Source organism: Manacus candei, unplaced genomic scaffold (genome assembly GCF_025592945.1).
Source record: "Manacus candei isolate 608988 ecotype Guabito, Panama unplaced genomic scaffold, ASM2559294v1 h1tg000002l, whole genome shotgun sequence".
NCBI classification, from domain to species: Eukaryota; Metazoa; Chordata; class Aves; order Passeriformes; family Pipridae; genus Manacus; species Manacus candei.
The window spans coordinates 4,988,051-5,009,882 of NW_026138050.1; the positions used below are offsets into that span (position 1 = coordinate 4,988,051).

Here is a 21,832-nt window from a genome sequence, read left to right on the forward strand (position 1 = left end):
CTCATATCTTTTTCTGACAACAGCTGATAATGAGACTGCAGCTACTCTGTTTTCAGCAGCGCAGCCGTAAAATGAAATGGCACCAGCCCTGGTGTCCTGTGTCATGGTGATGCTTCTCTCAGGTTTTCCTCATCTCTCTAAGAGGCAGGGGTCAAGAATTCACAGGTCTGTGTTACCTTCCTTAGTGCCCGAATGCTGGAGAAGGCCCGGCAGCAGCTACAGGAGGAAATCCTGCGGGTTCAGAGCCAGCTGCTGGATGAGAAGAAGAGACGTGAGCATCAGGAAGCGCTGGTCAGGCGGCTGCAGAAACGTGTGGTGCTCCTCACCAAGGTGAGTTTCTGGGTCATGTTTGGAAAAGCCCATGTCCTTTTTTTTCTTTCCTCCAGGTGCAGTCCTTCCTATCTCTTCTTTGTTCACCTCTGTAACTGGTACTACAGAGTTGCTGTGGGGTCTTTGCACAGTGGGTGCTGTAAGAGACTTTAAGACTTCGTAGGAATAAAAGTACTAGTGCCTGCTAAGGCTGTGCTGGTGTTCCCCCCGTCTGGGCTCATGCTGATGATACGTGACTTCATCTCAGGCTTGGCACCTGTGTGAGGGCAGAGAATTGAATCATGTTGTTGCTGGACTGTTTTGAGCCACTGAAGGGAATTTATAATGGCTTTGGCTGCATTGCCTCTTTTCCTAAAGAGAGCGAAACGGCGGCACCTTGTCAACTGTTCCTGTGGAAAAACAATTTACAGAGAGTAAGAGATTTGCCTTCCTCTTACGCTGGAAGTCTGTTTGAATGTAATGGCAGGCACTAGACCAGTAAATTGAAAATTCGTTTTAAGATTCTTTCTATAGGATATATCAAAGAAGGCTGCATCATCCTATATCAGGTGTGCTCTCTTGATGAAATTCTACACAATAATTTTGAAGTCTGTAGAGCATTGAAAATTTTATATTAAATTCTGAGAGCTCTCTTTCCCCAAAGGGAATAATAATTCACTATAGTCAGAAAGGTAGTTACTTCACTTTCCAAGAATATTCCTTGCAAAACTTCCCTCATATGAGCAGTCTCCCTGATCTTATAAAGCTCCTCACGTAAATGAGCTTATGTGTGCACAGAAGGTCAGACTTGAGTAGTTAGAGCTCATGTGAGGGAGCCAGGCACATCCCTGTGTGGGGAGGAAGGAGGGAAGAGAACTGTTCTGTTGCTTGTGCTTTAGGCTTTAATTTTCAGTGTCAACTAAAGCATTTTGATCGATTTTAATTGTGCTGCGCCCAGTTCTGTGTAATTCCATGTCATTGTTGAGCCAAAGAAGCTGTGATATATGGAGCAGTAAGCAGGGCTCTTGAAGCATGAAGCAGTCACTTTACAAGAGGATATTCCATCAGATCTTTCTACTGCGGAATTTGATGCCATGGAGAGTCACACAAGTGAGAAGAGAAAAATGACAGCAGTTCTTTCTGCCTCACACTGAGGCAGGCACTGCAATCAGGGTGGATGGACCAAACTCTCTCCATGGAAACAGAAAAGGCATCTCTTCTCCTCAGTCTTTCTCCTACCCCCAGCAGCAGACAGCCCTCAGTAGTGTTCTGGTTTAGTACTGGCCTGGTTGGATATGACACAGGTGGATACTGAGCCCGGTAAAAAAGCCTTCCTTTATGACCTTCTCAGCTATTCAACACTGTGCTGGATTGCTCAGCCCCGAAGGAAGTTTCTCAGATGGTTTCTAAAAAATTCTCTTTGTTAACTTATTTCCAGTGCTCAGCAGAAACACTTTTTGTCATAGAACACAAAATGTCATTACTTTTCTTTAAGTATGGGACAAAAAGACAACAGTACTTTGTCATGTAATGGATTGTACCCTGATTTATTTAGGAAGACAAAGCCTTTGCTTTGTTTGCTGTTCTCCCCCTGAAGAGGAGTAGAGGAAAAGTTGGAAATGTCCTTCATCAGACCATGGCAAAAAAATCTTTTGATTTGACGGGGAAAGTTTTCAGTGTGCTCAGTGGTTCCTCAACTGACCTGTTTTAAAGGAATAAAGACTTTGCTGTTCTCTGAAAATTTATATTCCATCCAGAGAATGCTGGGGTCCTTTGTGAAGAAATACATGCATTATGGAACCTGGACAATCTATCCTTGGCACTGTTTCTCCTGCTGGTTGCTCTTCTCATGCAAAATCAGAGGAAGGAATTTCATTTAATTAAAAAAGTATGATATTGTGATTTAAAATGAGATTGAGCAAATATATTGCCCGTCAAAAATAATTATTTTACATTGAAAGCATATCACCTAGAATGGTATTTAATCATCTAATTAGTGGCATCAGTAGTACAGCGTGCTTCTATGAAATTTGAGAATGGAAAAGATGAGTTCACTCTACTGAAGCTTTGTCTTGTTAAATAGGACTGTGAAAATCTAATTTGGGGGAGACTATTATATATTTGATTGAATTGCTATTGCTTTTGATAGTATGACTTTTGCATTTGTGTATGTTTGACCCTCCACCAGGGCAGTGAATCTTTTCCTGTATGCTGAGCAAATAAGGTCTGAAAGGCATCAGATGTGTTTTACAGTGTGAGTTTAATGCAGTAACAGTTGTCCTTTCTGTGGGCTCAAACTGGAACATTGGAAGTCAATTGGAAGTCTCAGAACCTTGAATATGTTTTAAAAGATCAATAGAAAAGAGTAAGTTGTTCTTCATTTCCTAACAGCAGTACCAAATATTGCAGTAGTAAATGTACTCTCTTCAGGAGGTCCTTGCTTTGCCAGTCTGATTCCTTCTCACCTTACTTTTATGGCTACTGATTTTTTTTCCTCAAGATTCAAGCAGTACTTTGTGGCTCTTACAGACTGCCTGTCTCACTTGTTCAGCTGCTACTTGCCACAGTCTCTGTCTGTCTTAGTTGCTCTCGTATTTCCATTTCAGTACATTTGACTTCTCTGTCCTTATCTTGCTTCCTCGCCTCATTTGCTTCTTTGGGGCTTTCTTGATCTTACTTGGACCTTTCCAGTTGGTTTACTGCTTGGAACTGAAACAGTTGTCAGTCTGGGATACTTCAGTGCATCACTACAAATCTCTCTTCCCTGGCAGACCTGAAGAACAGCATTCTCCAGTCTTTGATGTGTTAGTGCTGTGGTCCAGCCCCATCGACTCCACCGCTGACAGTGGGCTGGAGGAGGAGCTGCATCTCGATTATTCCTGTTGACAAACTGCTGTTTAGAACATATTGGTTGATCACTTTGTCCCATATGTCCTTGTAAATCCAGTTTTCTGATTTACATGTTTTCAGTGAAACATAAGACTAGATTTGGACACCCTCGAGGCTTTCAGACATTGATGGCTGGAAGGTTTCTCCTGGAGTGTCACTCTCTTCACTTAAGGTGATGAAACAGAAATTGATGTTTGAAGGGATGCATTCACTCACTCTCTCAGAGATCTGCCTGGCTGGGTTTGCTGTCTGTTCTGCTGTCTTTTTGCTTTGCCTTTGCTCAGAGTTTTTTAGGGAAATCTTTAATCTTTCCTTTGTTACCTGAGGTAGTTGCGATGCAGTGGTACTGGAGATACCTGAAATGCTGGGGAAAGACCTAGTCCACCTCTGCCCTTTTTCCTGTTTGATTTCCTGCTGTATTTGTTTTGAATGCCATGTTTACCCACACAGTTTTGTATTTGACTTTTGTGTTGTTCTTAAGCTTGTGAGTATTTATCTTTCTCTGAGAGCATTGCACACAACTCCTGGTCTTTGTTTATGGAATGGGCTTGTTAAAAACAGTCAGTTCTGCTACTGAATGGCTAAAATTTAAAACTCATAGAAAATTTTATATGACATGGAAGTCTCCTAAAATGAAAAGCCCTTTCTGAAAGTCCTTATCTGAGTCAGTATGTCATGGAAAGAATGTATGAAGCTGCAGAGTGAGTAGGATCATCCTCTACCACGTGCAGCAGCTTTGACCAGAGACAAAATGCCCTGCTTTGTGCAGCCGGTGTGTGATCCTTCACAGGAAGCTCAACACTCAAAATGTGAAGCCCAATTTCAGTTGTAACTTACTCCAAATGAGTCCAATTTACTTCTCAAAATGTAACTTTGTGAATGCACACTGCCATAATTGCATCCCTTGCTCTCAGATAAGGCATAATGCAACAACTGAATTAATCTGCTTGTACTGTTGTTGTTTCACTGTGTTTATTTCCCGTCTGTGCACTCGTCTGTCTTTGGGTACTTTGCTGCCCAGAGAAGAGGCTGAAAAATTCCCTTTTGTTTCCTGAGCTTTCAACCAGATCATGTGATGGGATAGGAAATCTGTTTCTATTGAGGCATAATTTAGGCCATCACCATAAAAGTTGGAGATTAAACAAGTATTGATTAACCAACTCCAGCTGACTGTTGATACCACATGTTCCTGGAGATATCAGTCAGTGTGAAGTATATTAGTGACTCCCAGAGCTGAGAGTGGCAAAGATGCATCTGAAATGGGACTAGGTAATTAAACTGTTCATTAAGCATGGCAGATGCAGAGTTCATGACTTGATTTGCCATCTGCTTTGTTTTGTAATCAGTAAAGGTTTAAAATAATGCTGATGGCTTCTCTGTCATACTGGATACTGCATTATGTTTTTTCTTAAGAGGTAGATAGATAATTTTAAAGCTCAAGGAAGGATCTTAGAGTTCTGAGGGCTCAGCGAAGAAGGTGAATTAACCCTTTTCCTGGGATATGTAAAAAATTAGCTGTTAATATTGCAGTCAGTACTGCACTCAGTAGCTGGAAAAAGAGCCACCCTGGCAAACAGATCCTTGTGACAGACCTTCTTTTGGGTATGATACCTGTGCTCTGCTCTGCATCCAGGTAGCACACTGGCTTTGGGGCAGAGCAGAGCCTCTCCTCTGGGTTGTGAGCAGTGTGGAATGCTTTCCCTGGCTGCTATGATACTTCTTCCTTCCTTCAATCCACTTCATGACTCTGTGTATGTCATTTCAGCAGTGCTGTTGCTCGTGCATCACCAGCTGTGCTGCTGTACACATGACTGTTAACTGCTGTCAGCCTGACCCTTGCCAAGCCTTTCCCTCTGCTCACCGTGTCTCCCCTTCATAGGTTTTCATAAACTCATGGAAGTTATATTCATTTTTATGCCTGCAAATAAATACATTTTAAAGCAATTCCACTTCTCCCTCTTCAGAGATTCAGCAAGGCCAGTTTTGTGGGCTGAAGTAGTGCTTGCTTAGACCATCTTGCATGTCTAAGAAGAGGGAGACAAGACTGTGTTTGAAGGAGACTCAGCAGCCTTTTAGATTGAGCACAGGTTTCTCTAATTTCAACTTGACTGTGTTAATCAGTTAAATAGTTTCAGCAGAAGGGTGCTTGGTAGTTAGGGGTGGAGGAGGATAAGAGCAGAAGAAGACAGAGGATCATTAACAGCTCTGGGACAGAGGGAAAGAGGTGATTGCTGCCTGTGGAGTGCTGGGGCTTGAAGCAGATCGCTGCTGAATTGTAATTTTTAGTATCCAGTAGCATCATCAATTTTAATTCCCAGACTCCTCTTGCAGGGTGCCTTTTCTAATGGATGAGGACCAACAGGTCAGAGATGAGGTAGGTGCTTTTATGAATAATCTCCTCCTCCGCAAGGTGGTTTTAGATTGATCCCAAGTTCAGTCTCGTGCAGGGTGGTTGTTGGGCTTTGTGTTTGTGGTTTTTACAGGAGTGTCTGGATTGCTGGATAAAGCATACTGAGTTTTTTTTTCTTCCATATCTAATGCTTTCTAGGATCTGTTGACCTGATCTCAGAGTCTGAGAGTGATTTTTCTCCTTTGTCTGTACCCTCTAATTTGTCTGTTCTGGAGTTTTTTATTTAGCTTCTAATGGAATGGTCTAACTCCAGTTTTCATGGAAATTGCTACAGGAAATACCAAAAAACAAGTATAAATTTTATCAGCCTCAGCATAGTCTTGACTGTACAATGCAAGTCACTCAGCCCAGCACCTAGAGAAGCACAGCATTGTTGGTGGCTCCACCCTGGCCTTGCCATGAACCAGCCATAGTATTTATTGAAATGGTTTCATCTGCAGCACTGCCCTTTTTGTAGCTTTTTCAGCTTCCTGAGCAGAATCCCACAAAGTGGCAATTTTTGCAGGGATTTGTACAATGACAAACTGACTCTGTGCTGATTTATACTTGATGCTTTCTTATATTCATTACAAGATCTTATTTGCATGCTTGACATTTTAAAATACTGTGTTTGGAATGTGTTATTTATTTTGAGACCTTTATTAAGCAACCTCAATCTAAGGGTTTAATTGTTACTGATAGCTAAGAGTATAATTACCTCAGTAAAATATCATGGCTATATTAAGCAAATGGCAATTGTCTTCCAGAATAAAATGAGTACAAGCCATTTTCCTTTGAAACAGGTTGTTCCACAGGGCCTGCTAATATCATTTACTAACACAATTGCAGAATCTCTCAATAAAGAATGAATAAGGAGAGCTGAAATCGATATGTTTGGAGAAGAGGCTGGCTGTAGTAGTTTCAAAGCAGTGCACAAAGACCGTCTGGGAGGAGAAAGTATCTTTAAACCAAACCAGAAAATGTTACTGGTTCTCTAGTGAGACTTGCAGATTTCTGGAAGGAGAGTGTGTGTTTGCTGGTGATGGCTCCCAGAACAGTGCATGCTTTTCTTTTGCTTTGTTTTCTCTTTTGACATTGTTCCTTACTTGGCCTGTTTTGGTCATAGGTTTACTGCTCACTTGTTTTTTTTACTCAGTGCAGAGTTGTTGAGTTCTCACTTGTTTATCCTGCTCCAAAATGGCTTTTCAAAGCCCAAGAGTTCCCTTAGTTTCTAACTTGTCAGTCTATGTCTCTATATCTGTTGAGGGAATCTGGCTCTGAGGTGCTGGAGCTTGTTCAGGGGCTGTGGGCACTGCAGATGTTTGGGAGTGTCTGCCCTTGCCTTCTTGCTTTCCACTGCATCCTCTCTAGTGAGAGCTTTTGCTCTTGGGCTATTGCCCTAATTCTTCATAGCTAGGGGATAAATTTGCCTTTTCCCTGACTTTGGATATTCTACTTTGTGTACCTGTGTGGGTACCTGTAGGAATTTGTCCCACGGAGGATGAAGGTGGTGTGCTTTGTTGCAGTAGAGCTTCATCACCTGAGGGCTCTCAATGTGGAACTGCTGAGTGTTAGTTCAAATGACCAGCCTGGAGGCAGAAGATGAATTGATTCGTGGGCCTTGCTTCCTCTTCCCTTTTAGAAGCATAAAAGAGCTCATAAAAATTATCTTAGCAATTTTCTGGAATCAGTTTTGTGTAATTTTTTCCCTTGCCTTATGTATCTAGTAAACCTTGTAATGATAAAAATATGGAGTTCATTATTATCTTTATATCTGATGTTTTTGAGGGGGAGGCACAAGGACAGCCTCTGTATTCTATTGATGTTATATCTGACATAATTTCTATTTAAGCAGCATGTTTAGAGAGTTTTTTAAAATTTTATAACAGTTCAGAATATGAAGCAAAGTTAAAAGTTATGTGTTATTTTATGAGGTATTTGTGAAGAACAATAGAAATGTGATTTTTTTTTTTTTTCCTCCCCAGAATACTGACTGGCTTCTGCTTTGTTCTGCCACCACTAGATATTAATGCTCAATGCTAAGAGGTTATATTATGAAAATTAGAAATATACCCATAAAAGAATTTATATGACCTTCAGTTCTCATATTTCTCCCAGAGAAAGGGCTGTAGGACTTCTAAAGGTAAAATATTCAATAAAAAGAAATTAGGTTAATCCAATGTTATGGCTGAGAATTTAAACTCACCCAGGTCAGGTAATTCAAAGTTATAGTTCCCTTGATGCGTGTGCTGTAACATTTATTCCTTAGCTCCTCAGCTCTGAATTATGAAGGATGGCTGAGCGGGTCTGGCAGAGAAGCAGGCGGGAAGATGGATGGGTGGAATGAGGGAGTTGTTGTTGGGGGAAGTCGGGCAGAACAAACCTCACTGCTGTGCCTCACCAACGAGGGAAGGGTGACAGCAAGAGGGGCTCGGTGAGGTGGCTGGGCATGGGCTTGGGCAGCATCCAAGGACAGGGAAGGGGCATAGGATTTCTGAACAGCAGGCTCTGAAATACCAGCAAGGATAAGCTGCAGAAAAGGAGGTTTTTTTGGTTGGCTTTTTTTTTTTTCATTTCTTTTTTCCTCAAATACTTAACGGTTTGAAGGCATTAATATCAGTGCCTCTTAGAGTGGTGGTATTGCCACAGGAACTGCAGCTTTGAATTTCTGACTTCTCTCTGTTTTAATTCTCAACCATAAAACTGGATTAACTGGGTTTGCTTCAAGTTGAATTGCAGTGGATTTTTTTAAAGGATAGGAGAGAGAGATAATTAAGTAATTGCACAGTAGCTTATTTCAACATGTGATGTGAGCCTCTGGTAAGAACAGCTGCACTACTCAGACACCAGTCAGAGCATCCTTTCAAATGAAGCCCCAGAATCTTTAGAAAACCAAAGGACTGTCTGGAGAATTAAGGAGTTTTGGATTACTTCTGGCACAGGATCATGCAGTACAGACTGTTTTGTTCAGTGTGTGTTCACAACATCTCAGGTCAAGCATTGCTTAAATTGATGAATATATTAGAAGTCAAATGAGGTTTTACAAAGCATCATGGAAATGGTCTCTGACCCATGATTTGTTGCATTGAGGAGAAATGTACTGTTCCCTCTTTTATGAACACATTTGCTTAGGTAGTATTTCAGATAGAGTCATCAACATTTATTTAGTAGAAACGATAGAAAATTTGAAGAATTGGTCTAGTTTCAGTTAATGAATTCTGATTGATGTAATGAGATTATTATACTACACGCTTCTCAATATACAGAACAGCTGCTGGGTTTTTTTAGTGTTTTATGGGGCATTTAGACCAGGACCAGTGAAGAATATTAACCATAAACTTGCCTCTTCAAGTAGAACCAGTTTGGGACAGTGGGGGAACTAAGGTTTAATCTTCTGTCTGTCTGAATCCAGAGGTTTGGGATTTCCCTAGAAAGTTCACTGCCTTTTTGAAGTCAAGAATTTGGAAAGGGATCAACAGGTAAAGTGTGAGCATGAGCCAGGAAAAGAAGATAAGCATTTTACATCAAGGTGATGTTGAACTTTCTTTCTGTTGGGAGGAGGAGATGTCTTTGTACGAGAGTTTTAATTTGTAGAGGTTGTGTGTAGGAAGGTCCTACAACCCTGCAGGGCATCCAAGCTGCTTGTTAAGAACAATGTTTCAATATGTCTGTCTGTGTCTGCATCTCCTTTACTTTCCTCAGGTAGTGAAGTCCAAGGATTCCAGTGGATGTGTTCCTTTGCTTGCCATTGTGTTGGGTCTGTAAATGGGCTCATTCCAGTGCCGTATCATCCCATGCACTTGCTGCTGTAGCAACACTGGGGAAAGCAGAGACTCCACCCTGCTTGGTCTTCTAGTCCATGTTGCTTTGGGTGCCACGAGACTGTGTGTAAGGAATTGAGACAAAGTGGTTAAAGTGAAAGTAGTTGAAGAGAGGAGCATTTTTAAACTGTTCACTTTCCTGCAAGCGTTTGAGAAGGTTTGTGCTGATCTTGTGCCTGGGAGCTGCAGACACCTGGGGGGCTGGGTTTGGCAAATGTTTTTCACAGAAAAATTTGTATTTTGCTAGTGCCAGCCCGTGCTGTAACTGCAGGATCTGTTGTTTTCTGCAGCTGAATACTCTTCCCCCCACCTCTGCTCCCCCTGAGACGTGAGCACAGCTTCCCCTGTTGGGTTATCTCCACCCCACCGATGGCACTCTGGAGCTCACATCTGCCTGTCCTGAGCTGTAAAATCTAAATACAGAAAGAAATGGGTGACAAGACTTGGGGCTCACTGTCCTTGTGTGCATTTGAAGGAGAGATTCAGATTACAACAAGCAGCAGGTCCTAGGGAAAGCTTTGACCTACTTGACTGCATAGCACATAGGTTTGGAGTGAGGTGCACGGGCTGTGCCTGAATTCTCCATGGGGCAGAGCCAAGAACTCATTCCCCTTTCAGGGAGAGGAATTGCTCTTACTCCCTTTCTCCCTTTGAGCACGTGATTAAATAAAGAAAAGCATGGATGTAAAGTAATATTTCTTTCAGTCCATGCACACAGCACAGAATCATGTGCTTCTACAGGGCATGTGCAAAATGATTTTCCAAAATGGGTGTGTAGTTTTCAAAATGATCTATTGCCTGAATTAGCAATTTAGGCAATGTGACTCTTCTCAGTTGCTGTTTTTTCAGACACACACATAAGCTGCAGGAGTTTTATGTTTTATGCTTGTAACAGTAGTTCTACTCTGTAAATAGCATTTTCAGTTTTGCAGATAAGGAAACGCTTTCTGGCTTTAATAATTTAATTTTCTGTCAATAACATACTACCTTTGGAGACCAAGTTTCTGGGTTGACATTTCTGTTATATTAATTACAAAAGAGGAGAAGCTGTGCTTGTTTTGTCATTGGGAAATGCCACTTACCAAGTTATTGGAAAGCTGACCTTGTCAGAAGTGTTATTGCATTATCCCTCGGTGAGGGCCACCACAACTGAGTGACAAGAAAAAAATGCAGAAAGAAAAAAGCAATTTCAGGAGATATAATGAAATCAAAACAAAATGCCTCTTTTATCCCTTTCCAACATGAAGATCTTTATTAAGATAGTATATTGTAAGAGTTTGATGCTGGGGGGAAAAAAGCTTGTGAACCACTCTGGGTTGTTTTTTAAAAATGAAAATCACCATACAAGAGAATTTTTGACCTTTTGCATGAAGTGAACATGAACAAGTGGCTGTACTTACTACAGTGACATCTCTCCCACTCCCTATTTTAAGCACTGTATCCTTGACCATCATCCTTCTCTTATTCTACACATGAGGCTGTGGAGGATGGGGGTAACCTGTGCCACCTCAGTGCTTGGAGGGTCTCCCATGAAGCAATTTATTTGCCACCTCCAGTTCACTCTGCAGTGCCTTAAGTAAATCTCAGCTCTTGTCTTTGCTTCTAGCAAAATGCCAAGCAAATCATCTGTTTGTTTTCTCCTTTCCCTCCCAGTTTAAAGCCAGAAAGCTATTAGTTTGCTCAGAGCCATTCCTTGTTCTCCCTAAACACTGAGGGACAGCAGCAGCCATGTGTTCCTCCTGCTCTGCCTCAGTGTCCCATCCGGGCACAGCTTTACTGAGCAGCCCAGGTGATTTGCCTTCTGCAAGGACCTGCCTGCTTTCATGTACCTCTAAACAACCCTCTCCACACCTGGACAGGCTTAGTGGCCATTTCTTCCCTGAAGGTGTGTTCTGTAGCAGCAGAGTGACTGATTCTGCTCATCCCTGTGCTTTCTCCCTGTGGTGGAACCATCACAGAGGTGCAGGTCACGGGAAGCTCTGTGAGTGGTTCATAATGGAGCATGGTCATCACACTTTAAAAGCTTGAAATGGAATCTTTTCTACCAAAGAAGTTATTAAAAAAAAACCCAGAAAGCTCTTTAACCCACCCCCTCCTTTTATGTGAGCAATGTGTTTCTTATGTAATGTCTATGCACACGAGTTTGTCATGTGTGGTGTTAACCTGAGGCTATGGTTGTAGCCATTGCGTTCCAATATTGGCTTTTTACTTGCATAAAAGAGAAAAAAAAAACCCTGCTGAATCCCTTGAAAATACCCTAAATAGGATCCTGAGCAGCTGTAAATAATAGCCAGGTTTATAGCTTAACTCTCTAGAGGTACACACAAGCTTGAAGGATGAGAAACATAAGTTCTGAATGTGATGTTTTCCTTCAGATAACACACGTAAAACAGAAATCCAGAGGTAATTAAATGTGCACATCTTCCCTGCCTCGCTTTCCTCTCTGCCTGGACATGGATTAGTGACTTCTGAGGTTCTGAAGCTCCTTCTGCTCCAGTTGTTGGTGCATCTTCTGCATCAAGTCTTGTGCTCTGTTGGGGTTTAGTCCCTAACATTAGAAATTATTTGATCCCTCCAAGGGACCAGCTCCAGTTGACTCCTCTGAATCTGCATCCTATCAAAAATGCTGTGACTTTCTCAGGAGGTCTTATTACATTGCACCTTCCTAGGGTGAGTTTGGGGTTTTCTTTGTCAGTGTTTATGTTCTCACTACTTCTCCCTCTGCAGAGGGACTAGTTTTCCTTCAAGAAGAGGGAGCAGGGATGTGGAATTGTTGCCCCTCATCAGACAGCAGTTACACAGGTTTAGTTTTAATGTCTAACTGCTCCACTGAAGAAACTGGATCTCTTAATTGCAGCCAAAACATCCCTGTAGGCATTTCCAGTTGAATTATCAGTAAGAGCAGCTGACCCTGGCTGGTGGGCAGGGGGTCATACTTTGCTTTATGGAGAATTTGCTGTATTTTGGATGGTCCTCAGCTGACAGAACCTGCAAGCTGTTCCTGCTCTGCTGGGGTTCTGTGCATGGTTCTGCTTCCACTGGATGAGGGAATGCCCAACAATCTGCATCAAAAGTTTTGATTTGTTATTAACTTTTAATATGCTATAAGGAAGACTAATAAAATTAAATGTAAATTAGAAAGTTCACATTCTTCAGGCAAATACAACTTAAGAAAAATGGTGTCTTCTCATTTTGCTGCATTTTTAAGGTGTAAGAGGCACAGTTGCTGCTCTCCCCAGGGACAGCTTTGGGACTTACAAGGTTTATTCATCCAGACCAGTGAGTTCTTTTTGTTGGCAATTCCTTCCCCCAGGAAGTAGTGATAAGAAACTCTGAGGGGAGGAACCTTGATACATTACTTGTCCTTTCTCTTATTTGTCTTGGGACTCGGTCTGGAGGTAAATGTGTTATAAATATCTGACTATTAATGCTTGGTAGACTTATGAGAGCTGTTAACAACTAATGAAGGTTAAATGCTGTCTATTTTGGGAACCTGAATGACACTGTCACTCATATTTTATTAGTACTCGATGTTTAGAGCTGCTGTATTCCTTCTGTCATTGCTGTGGGGTGGAGAAGCACCGTTATCTCAGTTATGAAAGAGGATGGGGAACAGAGATGCTTGAATAAAAGGGCTGAAGACCTGAGCCCAAGTCAAACAGGAACACTGTGGAAGAGCTGTTAAATCTTTATTGTATCTCCTTCAGAGAATATTTGTGTTTTTATGAAGTCCCACAGTGCAGACTGCAGTTTTTTGTGCCTTACCTCTGTGACAATGACCTTCCTTCAGGTAGCAAGTCCTCTGCTGTAGCACGTGTGTGTGTATTCCCTGACACCGCCTGCTCCACTGTGTTAGCATCAGCATTTCAATGATTTTCTACATCTGCAGAGTCTTGTCATACCCTGAAAGCATCTGGTATCATTTTGGTGAACCTGTATTAGTACAAGGATTTTTTTTTTTCCTGGAGCTGTGTTGCTGAAGTGCTTTTATTTGGGGAAGTTATGGCCTGGTTTATAGGCACAGGCTGAAGTCCCTTCCCTCCTCTCTTCATGCTGTGTCTGGCCAGCATGTCTATAAGGATATCATAGCTCTGAAGGGTGTCCAAGTCAAATCCCAAGGAGATTGTGGTGTAAAACCTGCTTTTGTGCACACTGCTTGAAATCTGATTTTTTTTTCTTCCTCTTTACATTAACTTGTGTTTGTGTGTGATTTTGCTCAGACTGTTTATCAGTCTTTGCTCTTTCCCCATTATTAATATTTTTAAGTTCTCTAGAATGCCTCACCCTTGTCTCTAGACTCTGCTGACATTAATATTTTATGTTGTCATTTCACATCTTGCTGTTTGCCCCTGTGTTCCACTACACTAATAATGATACTGAAGGAAACTTCTGGCTCTGATTCCCAGTGCAGCCTCCTGCTTTCCATGGCAAGGAGGAATGTTGTGCTCCTCCATCAGCCAGCTCTTACCAATAGGTATTTGGCTCTCACATAATGATTAAAACCCGGGGATGTTCTGTCATTTATACAGACTTTTAAACCTTGAGTTCACTGGTTCGCTCTCCTGTGAGTTCTCAAAGAATCATTAACTGGTTCAGTTTAAATTACTTTCACAAAAGCTTAGGCTTATCTATCTCTATTTTATCTAGTTACACTCAACTAAAAAAGATGCTTTGAGTTCTGAACCTTCTCAACTAATTTTCTCAATGTTCAGGTGAAACTTCCTTGCCAATGACTCTAATTTCCCAGAACAACCTTATCTCCTCTTTCAAAACAGATAGGAGGATGTCTGCTGCCTGGTATCTCCAATACAAAAACCATTTTTAATGATAAATCATTCTATTCCTTTTGTCTGTTAACACCTTTGTTATTTTGGTCTTGGATGAATATCCAGCTTTGAGATTATTATTATATCTTCTTAGTGCAGTTTAATTTCTTGAAGCATTTAACTGCCTTTATCAGTTCTCTGGTTAAAATATCTCAGTTCTCTGGTTAAAATACAGCAACTGTGATTATTCTTTTCTGAGTATATCTTTGCTGGGTCAGAGTCAGAATGTGCAGCTACAGTCACTTCTGACTTCTGATAGACTCAAAGAATTGCTCTGTACTCACAGGTTGGTTTGGGGTTTTATGTTTTCAGTGTGATGAAATTTTTTACCTTTTAAATACAAATTAATATTATTGCTGTGGTCTTTGCTTACTTGAAATTCTCCATTATGTTTTACATTTCTATGACCTTTTCTCACTTTATGTAAGCATCCTGACTTTCGGTGTTTTGATATTTGTATTTATTTTCATCTTTATGAAACTGGTAATGTAAAAAAAAAAAATCTGCGAAGATCAGTAGGTTTATTTTCTTTCAAATTTTGGTAAAGATATGAGATAGTCTTGCAAGTTCATATATTGCAAGTAGCAATTTCTGAACTGCTCGTTTTCTTCTCCCTGTATGAGTATCTGAATATCCCATGGGATTTAACAGTGTGGCAATGAGCAAACAAATTACTGTATTCCCAGGCAAAGAAAAGTGTAACTGGATCACAGCTGCTGTCACTCCTGTCTGTCTTGAAGATGAATCAGCCTGCTGAAATGTGCAGCTGTGGGCAGTGTATGGAGCTGGGTGGTCTTGTTCTCTGGGATCAGATGAATATTTCAAATCTGTTATACCTTATTTGGAGTATTGTTTTGTGGACTTTCCCCCCCCCTTTCTTGCCCCTTTAAAATTTATAATTAAATTTTATTTATTTAATTATGATTGGTGGCTGCATACTTATTTAAAATGAAGGCATCAGCTGTCAGATAAGCTGAGAGGCCACAGTTCAGACATTATCCGTGCCAGGTATTCTTACCAGATGACCAAAGTGCAATCTTTTAACTAGTCGAGGATGTGATTATAGTGTTTTTTATGAACTTATTCAAATTTCACCTTTTATTTGCCTTCATTGCTGTTAAGGGCACCTTCCATGGTGTTTCTCTACTGGAAAATTTAGCTCAGATTAGAACATGACTTCTCAGAGCTGCGGGAAGTAGTGCATAGTTTAAAGAGGATTAGTGATCAGTATGTATAAGGACTAGTCTGTGCAAGGTAAATCTTAGAAGGAGCACCTTCATCTTAAGTAATTTATGTGTCAGTAGAGATTTCCTTCTTTCTTAAATGGAATCTCTCATGTTAAAGGTCATTTTATTGAAATTTGTACTTATGTATTCATAAAAGTGCATGTTGTCCTGAGCGTTATCAGTCACCAAGATTTGAAGTTGCCATGCTGGATATTTTCTGCATGTTTTAGCACTGGAATATGGTATGATTAATAAAGTGAGATATCTGCTCTTGATATTACAGCATTAATAAAATTAGGAGGTGGAATTGTGATGACATATGGTCTTCATACTTACTGAGGTTCAACTGGCAGGAGAACATGAAGTTATAGGAATGTGAGAGCTAATTGATGGGCTTGGGGAAGCAGATCTGTAGATAGCTATGGGCTGATGCTGTATAACCAGTTTTCTTTGCTTAATGGTATGCTTGTGATCTAGGCACCTTTTGGTTATTCCTGTATCTGTATTCTTTAAGTTCTCTGGGAATAATAGATTTGGCAAGTTACAGTTTTGTATTTATGCAGTATTTTGATTTATATTTTTTAAAATATGTGGAAATCTAGGCTGAAAATGATGGGGGGAACCTGAGTGTTGCAGGTACATATTTATACCTTTGGCATATCTTTGGTCTCTGACTTGGCCTTAGCAGCTATTCCTGCATTATAAAAACTGGAGGTTTGCCTTATAGAAGCATCACTTCTATACTGTCCTAATTTTTCAGCCTTACTTGCCTTTTATATCACCTCATCAGGTAGATTTTCAGGGGTTTTATGCATTACTGCCTATTTATCTTGTATTGGTTTGGAGGTCGTAGCAGGGGAACAGGCTGCTGATGTAATTCCCTCCCACATCCCCCCTGCTCTCCAGGCTCTTTGTGCAGGTGACTCTGGGCTGTAGCCAAGGCTACCTCTGATTTACCTCTTGGACACTCAGAAGTTCTGCTGTTCCCTCCTTCAGCTCCAAATAAATCCAGAGCACTGAGAGCTGGCACCCTGCTTTTCTGGCTGGTGCATCCTCTTAATCTGCTCCCAGTCACCCTGCAGGGAGCTCAGTTTGTTCAGCTCTCTGGGGAATCCTGCAGATGAGCTCTCTGAGACATAAGTGTCCTCAAAGTGGTCACTGGCACAGCTGAAAACAGTGACCTTTCTGGGAGAATTGTACCTGCTCCCATCAACCAGCAGGATAACACTTCCAGAGCTAAATCTAAACCTGCTAGGTAGGAGTTATTTGACAATCTCGTATTGCCAAAGACTGTGGTGCTGAATCTCCTTCCACTTATAGTTAATTTTTTTTTCCCCACCAAAATTTGTTTGAAATTTCCTGTAATAGAGGATTGAGTAACACTTGTCACATTTGGAAGATGTAAATGGTTGAGGAATGATTTCAGCTCCCTCCTCTATAGTCTTGCCAGCCGTTTTGCCATTCAAGGTTTGAAGGACTGGATGCTGCTGTAGAGTCGTTTCACCAGGTTTTCTAACAAGGAAACTGCTTTGCTCTTCAACCTCGATGATTTTGTGTTTGCTCCAGGCGGAGAAAACGTGGGCCAGAGGGCACAGAGGTACATCCCCTGTGGTGTCAGGAGCTGGAGGATGTGTGTTTGTGGCTGTGAGTGTGTGTGAGCCCTGGCAGCTCACCCCGGGCGGGGGACTGGCTGTCAGACGGGTGTGAAGTGCTGTCTGTGTCTTGCTTGTGGCATCTCTTTGTTTCCCATCCAGAGTCAGACTAATGACAGCTCTGATAATGCCAGATGGCAGTCACCAGTCATCATTTAATAGCAGAAAAATGCCTAAATATTGTCTCCAAAATTGGTTTGTTCATTCTTTCTCCTCGTTCCAGCCTGGCAGTGATCTGCAGGCAGCACTTAGGGACCTCCTAAGAAGATCTCGTGTAGAAAACTGTCAGAACAGATTGCTGTATGGATTTTCAGAGGATTAAAGTTAATTAAAGAGCTCTTCCTCGCTTTCATTTCCTCGTATCTGCCAGCTATTTACATGCTAATATAGGGTCTTCCAGGGAGAACAGGACAAGTGTCAGCATTGGGCATGTTATCACACATGGAGACAGTAGAAAATAATGAGATGAGCAAAATATATATATGTGTGTGTGTGTAGCTTGACAACTGAAAGTCAGCAGCACAACTTTTTGCATATCTTCAGTAGTGTGTGATCTTACTGAATAGAATTCACTCCATTACATCTCACGCTGCATAATTTAATAATTCATCATTCACTATAGTATCTTTACATAGACAGATTTAAGTTTGTGTGTTTTTTGGGTTTTTTTGGGTTTTTTTTGTCTGCCTTGTCTTAAAGAGGAAACTTCTTTTCTGTAGAAGTAATGACCAGTTTTACTAGGAGTACAAACCTGGGGGCAGAGATTTTGGTGAGGACTGGTATCTACTCTTGCCTGCTCTTGGAAAGATTAAGCAGAGTAGATGCTCAGCATGGAAGCAAACCGAGAATGGATGTAATAGTTTTCTGCTCCAGTTGCATTATTATTTGCCCATTCCATTTTCACATTATTTCAGAGGATTATTTTCTCCTGTAATTTTTCAATATCTTTCATTTTAACACTTTATTAAAACTGCTACATAACAGATGAAATAAAATTGATCTCAGGTTACACTTCAAGAGGGAGTTTAATACTTTAGGAAAATGAGAAGCCTTGCTGTCTGCATTTTTAAACAAAACTATCAAAACCATCTGTATTGTTGAGCATAGGTAAAGTTTTTTTCAGATGCAGAAGGCAGTCCACATAGTTTGAGGGTGCTGAAGGTAATTAAGCTTCGAAGGACCAAAGGCAGTCAAAGACAGATTTGTTTCCTGAGCTTTTTGTTCCCTGATGTGCAGGTGAAATACAAAGTGAGCAGCTTAGCAAAACAGCTCTTACCAGGGGCTGCTGTTGAAGGCAGAGTCCCTGTGTTCCATGTGACCTTTGTGAAACAGCTCTTTGGCATTAGTCTTTCTCTTAATTTTAACCTTTTGTGGTTTTCCTAGTGGAAAACATGATGGTCTTACTCTAAGGTATCAAAGAACTCTAAGGTGTTCTTTGGCCTTAAAAATCAACATGACATTTTGTGGAAGAGTTAAAAGATGAGGGGAAGGGAAATTCCTTTTGGGAACTTCGTTGGGAGCAACCGGGAGGAGAAGGTCGCCCACACTGAAAAGTCATGACTGATCCCCTGCTTGCTCATGGCTTTGCAGCACAGATTCCTTAACAGATACTCTGAAAGGGATGTCAGGCCCTGGGATTTTGTTGTTTGAGGTTTTTCTCTTGTAGTTGATATTCCAAATGCTCTCTTTAGCCAGCCTGGTGGGGCTGACCAAGATGAAATGCTGCTGTGCAATAAGCCTGGGGCTGAATTTGTCCCTGTTGTGGTTCTCTGAATGTCATCTGAGCTACACCAGGGAAAAGCTGTCCCTGGAGCCTGGATAGATGTTGCTAGAGGTTTGTTACCCAGACCTGTCCAGGTCTGAATAATTTAGAGTCATGTGTTGTTCTTGGTTCCCCAAACCAGAGGAAACCAGTATTGTTTGAGGATCTCTGCTGCCTAAATCCTGTTGCTAAGTGTGACTGGGGGAATGTGACAGGACTGCCAGCAGGGAAGCCAGTGAGCACTCAGAATTTATGAAAGATGGGGGCACACATCGAGCAGATGCCTTGTATAGTCCCTACCTGGGCTGCCTGCCCCTGGCAGGGCCAACACAACTTTGCTTGCAGGAGCTCTGACAAGTGGAAATGAAAACTGATGCTTAAAAAATATAGTGTTTTAATTTGTAAGGCTCATGTCTCTTACACAAGTGGGAAGACCCCTGATGTTTATGTGTTCAATATCGGTTTTAGGCAAATATTGGCCTTTGGCCAAGACTTTGGAAATATTAAATCTTAAAAAAGCTCTTTTTTTAAAAAAGGAGTGAACTCAGCCTTTGGAGACTCGTCTCTTATAGGTATCTTGTATTAAATACCTACATTTTTTCCTTCCTGTGTACTTTTCATTCTTTACCTGGTGCAGCCTGCGGTCTGTTAGAGTGGATGGATGCTATGGAGGAACTTCAAAAGGATATGTAGCTGCACTGGGATCTACTACTGAGTTAAGGAGATGGGAAATTTTCACACTTGACAGTGTAACATGAACAGCAAACTTTTTTTTTGGATGTTGCTAACTGCTCATTTTTACCACCCTCCTGAGATCTAAGCTCATACAAAGGCTCAGGCCTTCAGTCATATCTAGTGAAGCTTTTGGGTTTTTTTTAAGTGAAGTTTAATTTTTCATCATCTACCAATATTTTTCTATAGCACATCTGAGAGATTTTCCTCAAATTAAAAAGCAAAAATGCACAAAAAGTGTGTGAGAAAAATCAGAAACTCGATCAAAAACACTTCAGCTGAAAAGGGGGATTTATTTAATAGGTCCCATGTGATTGAAAATATAGGTATTTTCAGTGATGATGACTAGGTAAGGTTTAATGTTTTTCACAGGCAATGCAATTTTATAGAAAAGAATTGAGAAGAAAAAGTAGTTTTTCAGTTTTTCAGGTATTACATGTATACTTTGCTACTTTATGCTATAGCCCTTTTCTGGGACCTGTAAATTTGTGGATCTCTGAGATATTTAGCTCAGTGCAACAGTTCCTTGCTGCTGGGAGGAGAACATAAATCTTTTTTGAGAACTAAAATTCTCCAGTGCTGGTGTGTCTGATTTGTGGGTCACAGGCCCTTCGTTCTGCATCCTCACCTTCAGACGTTGTGATTCTTGGTGATGTGTGTGGATATTGGGAGCAGAACGTAATTTTATATATACAGATGAAAAGAAGAGTTTCAAATAACGAAGAAAGAATTTTATGTCAGTAGGGTGGGGTTTTTTTAATCAAAATTTTATGTTATTTTGATTTCTGGAACTTAAATAGAGCAAACCAGACATCACAGCAAGGATCCTGATAGAAAAATTAGATTTTTGGGTTTAATTTTTAGGTGTCATTCCTCAAGATAGGAAGGAAAGAAGCAAACTAGAGCAGTGAACAACATGAATATTTTGGAAGCAGCATTTTTTTCTACATGCTACCATCTGTTGATGACCTATACACAGGAAAGGATTCATTTCCCAAAGTCAAAGGGTTAATTACTTGATGAGATGTGCTAAGAAAGCTGTGAAATACAAGGTAAAGTAAATCCTGATGCTTGAGAGAGCTCTCCAGCCTTTTTTTTTTTTTAATTCCCTCTTGGAAACTTTTATGTACTGGTTGAATGCAGTTGCTGACAACAGTAGTATTGTGGGGGAAGAAGTGATGCACAGTAGTTGTCTTACGTGAAAATATATTACAAATAAAAATTAGCAAATTAAAGCACTGAAGAGCTCTGGTTCATTAACACAGTGTTTTCTGAGCATTAGCTTTCTGAGTGGTTCTGATGATGGAAAAGAGAGGTTATAAGTTCTGTCCTTGCATCCCTGAAGGGGATGCAGAGGAAGCCCAAATGCTCTCAGCATCTTTCCCATTAATGTATTTTCCTGTCTTCAGCGCAAATGAACCCCAGATATGTGATAGCTCTTAATACATTTTGAACCTCTCTCCCCTAATTAACTTCTGACGGACTGAAACAAGGCCGTGGGGGTTATGGATTCGAAGAGACTTCTCAACAGGTTTTGAAAATGATACATAGAAATCTTTCTGCCATTCACATGATTAAGCTTAATTATTTTGAATTGATTATAAGGTCTTGAGTATGGATATGTAACAAGCTTTATGTTGTCCCTCAACAACAGCACCTTTTTAAAGCCCTCTTCAGTCAGATCCTAGTGAAGCACGATGTTCCTCTTTTTGCCAGCGTGGCCTGTGCTTGCTTACCAGATGTTGCAGCCTCCTCCTGATTTCCATCAAAGCAGCTCCCATCCTAGCACCAGAGAAAGCCTGATGACTCTAAAAAGCCTCTTGCTCAGTCAGCATGCTGCGTGTTAGCATCAGACTGACCCTTCCAACCCTGGGAAGAAAACCTGCCTGCTCTTCCTCCCCTCTCCATTACCACCGACCTTCCCACTTCATAGGATTACAAGATCATTTGGGTTGGAAGGGGCCTTAAAACTCATCTCATGTCAACCCCCCTACCATAGCCAGGGACACCCTCCAGTAGACCAGGTTGCTCAATGCCCCATCCAGCCTGGCCTTGAAACACTTCCGTGGATGTCACTGGGGGTGTCACTGATGCGAAGCAGTGACAATGTTGTTCCCCTGTGGCACATGAGAGGCTCAGGTTTGGACTGTTAATTAATAATTCCAGTCCTGTGCAATGATTAGTCTGATGGCAAGTCAGTCTGTGCAAAAAACCTCTTGGTAGCCT

At 41.1% G+C, this 21,832-nt stretch overlaps 1 protein-coding gene across 3 annotated transcripts in view; it reads left to right on the forward strand.

The window, feature by feature from the left end:
• Positions 1–21,832, forward strand: part of MAD1L1 (mitotic arrest deficient 1 like 1) — a 352,477-nt gene that overhangs the window by 103,476 nt on the left and 227,169 nt on the right. For all 3 annotated transcript variants that reach the window (XM_051777190.1, XM_051777205.1, XM_051777198.1), the window contains exon 11: positions 186–330. In XM_051777190.1, coding sequence (XP_051633150.1) covers positions 186–330 — 145 coding nt within the window. The remainder of the gene's footprint in view (positions 1–185; positions 331–21,832) is intronic.